The sequence below is a fragment of the Phasianus colchicus genome, chromosome 2 (genome assembly GCF_987193195.1).
Source record: "Phasianus colchicus chromosome 2, bPhaCol1.hap1.1, whole genome shotgun sequence".
NCBI classification, from domain to species: Eukaryota; Metazoa; Chordata; class Aves; order Galliformes; family Phasianidae; genus Phasianus; species Phasianus colchicus.
The window spans coordinates 104,996,512-105,005,334 of NC_143437.1; the positions used below are offsets into that span (position 1 = coordinate 104,996,512).

Here is an 8,823-nt window from a genome sequence, read left to right on the forward strand (position 1 = left end):
CTTTTGTTGTGTGGTTTGTGGTTCCTTTTTATTAAGTTGTTCACTCTTTCTACCATCCCGTTTGATTGAGGGTGGTATGGAGTATGACATACCCCATTGCATTCTCTCTTGTTTTTCCCAATCTTGTACTTTCTTACATGAGAAATGTGAGTGATTGTCACTTCGGATGGTGTCAGGGTAGGTAGATTTGAGAACCAAGACAACAACCCCCACACTGTATTTCACCCACCAGCTTTCCAACACTTCGTCACCATAAGCAATCCAGAGGCTGCTTCCATTCTTGTGAGGATTTACTGACATCCCACAGAGGGTTTAAATGATCCCATATAATCTATTTGCTGTGTGGACCATAAAGTTTTTCGCTCATTAATAAGTGACCATTCTCCAACCAGCATCACCCAGGATCTAAGGTTGTTTTCTTGATTTTTAGATAACTCATCAATACTTTCTGATTGCATTTTGGGGCAGACTGATTATCTTTAATGTGAGCTTTTTACTCATCCCATCTTGAAAGATGTTTCCTAGCTACATTTAGTTATAATTACCAGTCTTTCTTTTTCCAAACTGAGGCTCTATTTACTTCCCAACTCAAGGCTTCCCACTGACAGCCACAGTGTGGCACCAGCCCGTACAGCATAAAAGGCTACAGATAGGAACAGCTACTCTTATGTCTGCTACTTGTGGACTGCCATCCCCTTCTTCTATTACTTGTTTGCTGATGGTAATACCTAATGTGAGGTCTTACATTTACCATTTGCCCTTTTGCTGAGGCACCCTTGAAACAAATGTTTTCTGTTGGTGTATCCTCAGTAAGTACCCTCAGTAAACTCAGGTTTTAAAGGTTGTAGCACTAAAGGTTCTGTGTTTATGACCATCTGTAATTTGGAAACCTGATTGTATCCTTCAGCATATTTTTTGCAACTCCTGTAAGGTTGGCAGACCGTTTTCTGACTTTTTTTGCAGTTTCTTCTAGGGGAGCCATCTCCAGTTAGAGATTTAACCGCCTCTCTGTTCTTAATTTCCACTCCTATTATTTGCTTCTCTACAAGAGTGAGTATAATGGTCAGGGTGTCAAAGGTTTACGGGCTGGTTCGGCCCAGTTCTGTGACCAGCGGGGCGGAGGGATCCGCAGATCCGCACCTCCGGAAAAAGGGAACAGGGGACCCCAAAATAATTAAAAACAGCGGCAACGATCTGAGGAGAAACAAACTAATTTACTAAATATAGTATCAGAATGCAAGATAACACACTCTAATACAATATAATTAAATTTGAAGCTAATAAATCAAATATAATGAGAGAGAGAATGTCCGAAAGGTGGGTAGGCCTCACCACAACGCGGAGAGCTGAGGTGAGATGCGCAGTCCAGCTGAGCAGCAGGGAGAAAAGGGGAGGAGAGCCGACGAAGAGCAGGCTAAGAAGAGCGCATCAGGTGACCTTGCCAGGAGTTGTATCTCGAGACTCTCTGTGACCGCAAAGTCCCCTGGGGAATGTAGTTCTTCTTCTCTTCCAGGCAGGTACCCAGAGCTTGAGCACCAACAGTTCAACTCCCACTGCCCCACATGATGTTATGATGTGGAATACCGAAAACCAAAAATCACAAAACCATGACATTCCACCCCTTATTCTACATCACTACATCATGCTTAACATATACAAACAAAATATAATTACCAAACACTAAACACATGCACACACAAACCTGTATATATACATGGAATTACTGACTGCACTCCCCCAACATCAAATTCCTTTGTGGTACACATTGAACATCCCCGTTTTTCTGCATCACCCACCAAGTGGACCCAGGTCCCTGGGCAAAAACAGTTCCACGAAGAGGTTTGCCCTTCCCAGAAGCTGGAAAGACTCAAACCGCTTTTCCCAGCATGTTCTTTACATGTACTACAGGGACCTTATCTCCCTTGACAGTATGTAGGGAGCTAGCAGGACCATCACGATTGATAGATCCTCTAGTATTGACCAACCAGGTGGCTTCTGCCAAATGCTTCTCCCAGTGCTTAGATGTTCCGCCACCTATTGCTTTCAACATGATTTTTAACAGCCCATTGTAGAGTTCAATTTTACCAGAGGCTGGTGCATGGTAGGGGATATGATAAATCCACTCAATGCCATGATCTTTGGCCCAAGTATTTACAAGAGAATTTTTGAAATGAGTCCCATTATCTGACTCAATTCTTTCTGGGGTGCCATGTCGCCAAAGGACTTGTTTCTCAAGACCTAATATGGTGTTTCGGGCAGTAGCATGGGGTACTGCATATGTTTCAAGCCACCCAGTGGTTGCCTCTACCATAGTAAGTACGTAACGCTTACCACTGCGAGATCGTGGCAAGGTGATATAATCAACCTGCCATGCCTCCCCATATTTATACTTTTGCCATTGTTGCTCCTCCCAGAGAGGTTTCATCCTCTTGGCTTGTTTAATTGTGGCGCATGTGTCACAGTCATGGATAACCTGTGAAACAGCATCCATAGTTAAGTCCACCCCTCAGTCTCTAGCCCATTTGTATGTTGCATCTCTTCCTTGATGACCCGAGGTCTCATGGGCCCACCGAGCTAGAAATAATTCACCCTTGTTCTGCCAATCCAGGTCTACTTGAGCCTCAATTTTGGCGGCTCGATCTACCTGATGGTTATTTTGCTGTTCTTCAGTAGCCCGACTCTTGGGCACGTGAGCATCTACATGGCGCACCTTTACAACAGTATTCTTTATTCGGGCAGCAATGTCTTTCCACAGTTCAGTAGCCCAAATGGGTTTACCCCTTCTTTGCCAGTTGTTCTGTTCCCACTGCTGTAACCACCCCCACAAAGCATTTGCCACCATCCATGAGTCAGTGTAAAGATAAAGCATTGGCCACCTCTCCCGTTCAGCAACATCCAAGGCCAACTGGACAGCCTTTACCTCTGCAAATTGGCTTGATTCTCCTTTCCCTTCAGTGGCCTCTGCAACTTGTCGTGTGGGGCTCCACGCAGCAGCTTTCCATCTGCGATGCTTCCCCACAATACGACACGATCCATCAGTGAACAGGGCATATGTCTTTTCATTTTCTGGTAGTTCATTGTATGGTGGGGCCTCTTTAGCACGTGATACCTCTTCTGCTGGTGGTGTTCCAAACTTTTTGCCTTCAGGCCAATCCATGATCACCTCTAGGATCCCTGGACGGCTGAGGTTCCCCATCCGAGCTCGCTGCGTAATCAGCGCAATCCACTTACTCCAAGTGGCATCAGTAGCATGATGGGTGGAAGGAACCTTTCCCTTGAACATCCAGTTCAGCACTGGCAGTCGAGGTGCCAGAAGGAGCTGTGTTTCAGTACCAACTACTTCAGAAGCAGCCCGAACCCCCTCATACGCGGCTAAGATCTCCTTTTCAGTTGGAGTGTAGCCCTCTTCCGACCCCCTGTAGGCCCGACTCCAGAATCCCAGGGGTTGGCCTCGGGTCTCTCCTGAGGCTCTTTGCCACAAACTCCAAGTGGGACCTTTCTCTCCAGCAGCAGTGTAGAGGATGTTCTTTACATCGTGCTCCGTCCGTACTGGCCCCAGGGCCACGGCACGGGCTATCTCTTGCTTAATCTGCTCAAAAGCCTGCTGCTGCTCGGGGCCCCATGTAAACTCATTCTTCATTCTTGTCACATGATAAAGGGGGCTTACAATGAGGCTCTAGTTTGGAACATGCATTCTCCAAAAACCCACTACGCCCAGAAACGATTGTGTCTCTTTCTTATTAGTGGGCGGAGACATGGCAGTGATTTTGTCGATCACATCTGTCGGGATGTAACGACGGCCATCTTGCCACTTTATACCTAGGAACTGAATTTCCTGGGCAGGTCCTTTCACTTTGCTTCGCTTAATAGCAAAACCAGCACGCAGAAGGATCTGGATTATTTGCTCTCCTTTCTCAAAAACTTCCTTTGCTGTGTTGCCCCACACAATGATGTCATCAATATACTGTAAGTGCTCAGGAGCACTGCCCTGTTCCAGTGCAGCTTGGATCAACCCATGGCAAATGGTTGGGCTATGTTTCCACCCCTGGGGCAAACGATTCCAGGTATACTGATTGCCCCTCCAGGTGAAAGCAAACTGTGGCCTACATTCTTTGTCCAAAGGAATGGAGAAAAAGGCATTAGCAATGTCAATGGTGGCATACCATTTTGCTGCTTTTGACTCCAATTCATATTGGAGTTCTAACATGTCCGGCACAGCAGCACTCAGTGGGGGTGTGACTTCATTCAGGCCACGGTAATCTATTGTCAACCTCCATTCTCCACTGGCTTTACGCACTGGCCATATGGGACTATTAAAAGGCGAGTGAGTTTTGCTGATCACTCCCTGACTCTCTAGTTGACGAATCAGTTTCTGAATGGGGAGCAAGGAATCCCTGTTGGTGCGGTACTGCCGTCTGTGCACCGTTTTTGTAGCAATCGGTACCTGTTGCTCTTTTACTCGTAGCAACCCCACAACAAACGGATCTTCTGACAGGCCAGGCAAAACAGACAACTGCTTAACACCTTCCGTGTCTACAGCAGCTATTCCAAAGGCCCATCGATACCCTTTGGGATCCTTAAAGTATCCCCTTCTGAGGTAATCAATACCATAACTGAAACGTTACTGACTTTTATGCACAGTAAAACACCTGGAAACACAAACACTGACCAACAGGAATGGGTTACTTCTACTGAGAGGGATTTAAAATGTTCAATGTTAAATTAACTAGCAAGTATCAGGCTAAACTTAACAATTCCAGTGCATTTACTTCAGCAATTACTTTTCATACCAAATGTAAAGACACCCAAAATATTTATCTGCAATAAGCATATAGAAATAATTTCTTACTCTCTTATTTGCTGTACCAGTTTATGACTTCCTTTTGTCGCTTTCCATCGCCCTAGCCAAAATAAGTTAGTACAATCATTTGGATGGGCTGCCTGCACACCGGGCAGGGTTTGTTCCTCTTCTTCAGCTTTCTTGCACATGTAAAACATGACATGAGATGGCCTGTTTTGCCATGTACTATGCAGCCATTTTTTGGCCTGCTTTGGCATATGACACAGGGCTCTACGCTGCTAACAAGCAGACTGGACTCCATACCTTCCTCTTTGTCTTTCATTTCTTTCTTCTCTTCTAACTGAGTCGAGATTTGTTTCATTTTCCGTCCTCTCACAGGGGCAACTGATATCAATTGTGGTGCCTCCTGTGGTTGATCAGGTTGGTCAGTTCCAATGCTCTCACCCTCCAGTTCGGCTTGGAGTCTGTCTTTTTCAATCATGAGAGCATTTAGTTCAGATTGAAGGGTGTCTCGCTCAGTTTGGACAATGTCCCGTTCAGATTGGAGAGTGTCGAGTTTGGATTGCAGGGAGTCTCTCTCGATTTGGAGGGCATCTCGTTGAGATTGGAGATCCCTTCTCTCAGTTTGAAGATTTTCCCTTTCGGCTTGGAGACTTTCTTTCTCAGTTTGGAGACACTCTTGCCAGGTTTTGAGATTCTCTCTCCTGGCTAGGAGACTCTTTTTCTCAACCTGGAGATTCTCTGTCTCGCCTTGGAGACTCTCTCTTTGGGATTGCAGAGAGTCTCTCTCAATTCGGAGGGCATCCTGTTCGGACTTGAGGCTATCCCTCTCAGACCGGAGGGCATCTCTCTCAGATTGGAGGTCTTTTCCCTTGACCAGGAGACTCTCTCGCTCAGCCCGGAGATTCTCCCTCTCTGCTCGGAGTCTCTCCTGCAAACTCTCCCTTTCAGCTTGGAGACTCTCTCCCTCATTTCGTACTGTCTCCCTGAGACTCTCCATTTCAGCTCTCAGACGCTCTCTCTCAATTTCACAAACTCTCTCCCTCTCTGGGATACTATTGAATAAGGCCCGATAAGCGTTAGCTAGGCCCCAAATCATTTGTGCCTCCTCAGATCTGCCTGAGCCGCAACATTCCTGTTTCAAGTATGCATTTAAGCTCTCAGGGTCTTTCAGGTGTTCAGGAGTGAAGTTCCATGACACCGAAAATGTCCATCTCTCTAAAGTCTCTCCCAAGCCTCTCCACACTCCCTGCCACTCAGTATTCTCTGGTTTTGGGGAAGGCTTCCTCAAAATATGATAAATACAAATACTGAGTGAAATGATGAGAAGAACATTCAGGGAGATTGACAACATGATCAGGTGAGCATTCAAAAACTGCATAAAGGATTCAAAGGAGAGACTGGGAGCCTGCTTAAAAATCCCAAGTTCTGTAAAATTAGCAGCTCCCTCTGCAAACAGGTTTAAAAGAGAAAGCAGAATCATTTTTTTCTCTTTCTTTACAAAAACAAGATAGCAGTGCTCAAAGTTTACAAATATCCCAGAGTATTGGCAGTCTGCCCAGACTTTCAAGGTCAAGTTCTCAGCGAGCACCTGTGAAAAAGATAAACTTTCCCAACGAAACTCTCCGAGAGCAGAGAGAGATTGGTTCTAAAAAACTAAAAAGAAGCATTTGCCCGCATTCTCCACCAAGAATGTCAACGGTTTACGGGCTGGTTCGGCCCAGTTCTGTGACCAGCGGGGCGGAGGGATCCGCAGATCCGCGCCTCCGGAAAAAGGGAACAGGGGACCCCAAAATAATTAAAAACAGCGGCAACGATCTGAGGAGAAACAAACTAATTTACTAAATATAGTATCGGAATGCAAGATAACACACTCTAATACAATATAATTAAATTTGAAGCTAATAAATCAAATATAATGAGAGAGAGAATGTCTGAAAGGTGGGTAGGCCTCACCACAACGCGGAGAGCTGAGGTGAGATGCGCAGTCCAGTTGAGCAGCAGGGAGAAAAGGGGAGGAGAGCCGACGAAGAGCAGGCTAAGAAGAGCGCATCAGGTGACCTTGCCAGGAGTTGTATCTCGAGACTCTCTGTGACCGCAAAGTCCCCTGGGGAATGTAGTTCTTCTTCTCTTCCAGGCAGGTACCCAGAGCTTGAGCACCAACAGTTCAACTCCCACTGCCCCACATGATGTTATGATGTGGAATACCGAAAACCAAAAATCACAAAACCATGACACAGGGAATGCTAGAAAACTCAGGTATATGCTTCTTTCAGTATCCTATAGTTCCCATTAACATTTTACATTTCCTTGATTTGGACATCTATCAGCATTCCTGATCAACTGGAGAGCTCCCAGAGGACTGGAGGCTTGCCAGCGTGTCTCCCATCTTACAAGAAGGTTGTAAAGAGGATCCAGGGAACTACAGGCCTCTCAGCATCCTGCTGCGTACCCTCAGTAAGTTTGCAGATGATATAGATTTGAGGGGAAGTGTTAATCTGCCTGGGGGTAGCAAGGCCCTGCAGAGGGCTGGATAGCTGGGCTGAGACCAGTGTGATGAGGCTCAAAAAGACCTTGTGCCAGGTCCTGCACTTTGGCCACAATAACCCCATGCATGGCTGTAGGCTTGAGGCAGAGTGGCTGGAAGACTGTATAGGGGAAACAGACCTAGGGGTATTGATTGATGCTCGGCTGAACATGAGCCAGCAGTGTGCCCAGGTGGCCAAGAAGGCATCCTGGCTTGGATCAGAAATAGTGTAACCAGCAGGAGCAGGGAAGTGATTGTCCCTCTGTCCTCAGCATTGGTGAGGTTGTGCCTCAGAGAGCAAGAAAGCATCTTCATCACTTTGCAGACTTCTCAGGGCAGCAGTCAGGGCTCCTCTGAGGAGAACAGCATCTGCTCAGGACTTTGTCCCCTGCTCTCACCCAGCAGCTTTTGGTGAAGGGCTGCCCTTGCAATGAAGGTGTTCCCTGTGGCAGTTGGGTCTGGATCTGGCCTTGCTCCATGCAACCTGACCTGCTCTGCTCTGCTTTGCAATGCAGCATGTGTACCTGGATCAGCCTTAAGTCCTGCATGTGTGGTTAAACCTCTAGTGAGCCTGTAACAGTTGGGATATCTTGGGCAGAATGGCGATGTGGCCACAGGGCTGCTGCTGCAGCATCTGAGGATGCTCCAGATGCAGAGAGCAGGCAGAGATGCTGCATTTCACCCAGCAATCTTTTCCTGCTCTCTCGAAGCACAGATGATACCCTGCTTCAACCGCAGCTCATCGATTGTGGTGCTCACCCCTATTCTGCTTGGTGTTCCAAGAGAAGGAGGAAACTGTGTATTGTGGAAATGGTGTTTTCTCAGCTCTAACTGGACTGCCCAGATCCTCTTAGCAGAAACAGACAAGTCAGGACACAGCTCTGCCCCAGTGGAACCTGAGCTCACAGTGAGCTCTCAGCTGTTGGCTTCAGCACTAATCGTGGTGATCCCCACTTTATCCTCATGCCAGCATGACTGGAGCTGTTATACAGGGCAATAAGCTGCTCTTGGTGCTGCAGCCACCTGATTTAGCTGGGGAGGTGCTGAGGCCAGGAATTAGGGAGATGTTCTCATGTGCCCCAGCACAGCATTCTGCAATCACCCTGGTTTACCGAATTATAGAATCACAGAACCGTAGGGGTTGGAAGGGACCTCTGGAGATTATCAGTCCAACCCCTTGCTAAAGCAGGTTTCCTACAGCAGGTTACACACACAGGAAAGCATCCAAGTGGATTTGGAATATCTCCAGAGAAGGAGACCCCACCACCTGTCTGGGCAGTATTCCATCACCCTCACAGTGAAGAGGTTTTTTCTCATGTTCAGATGGAACTCCCTGGGTTCCAGTTTGTGCCTGTTGCCCCTTCTTTTTGGCCACCACCAAAAAGAGCCTGGCCTTCTGACCCCTTCCATTTAGATATTAATCAGCATCAATCATCCCCTCTCCTCTTCCCCAGGCTGAACAGCCCCAGGGCTCTCATCCTCTCCCCATCAGAGA

The 8,823-nt window shown here is 47.0% G+C and overlaps 1 protein-coding gene across 1 annotated transcript; it reads right to left on the minus strand.

Moving 5' to 3' along the window:
• Window positions 1–1,179: 1,179 nt before the first annotated feature.
• Window positions 1,180–4,893, minus strand: LOC149919252 (uncharacterized). Its single transcript, XM_090136528.1, has one exon. The coding sequence runs from the start codon at window positions 3,638–3,640 to the stop codon at window positions 2,507–2,509; it is 1,134 nt and encodes a 377-aa protein (XP_089992654.1). The 5' UTR covers window positions 3,641–4,893; the 3' UTR covers window positions 1,180–2,506.
• Between the last annotated feature and the right edge of the window lie 3,930 nt (window positions 4,894–8,823).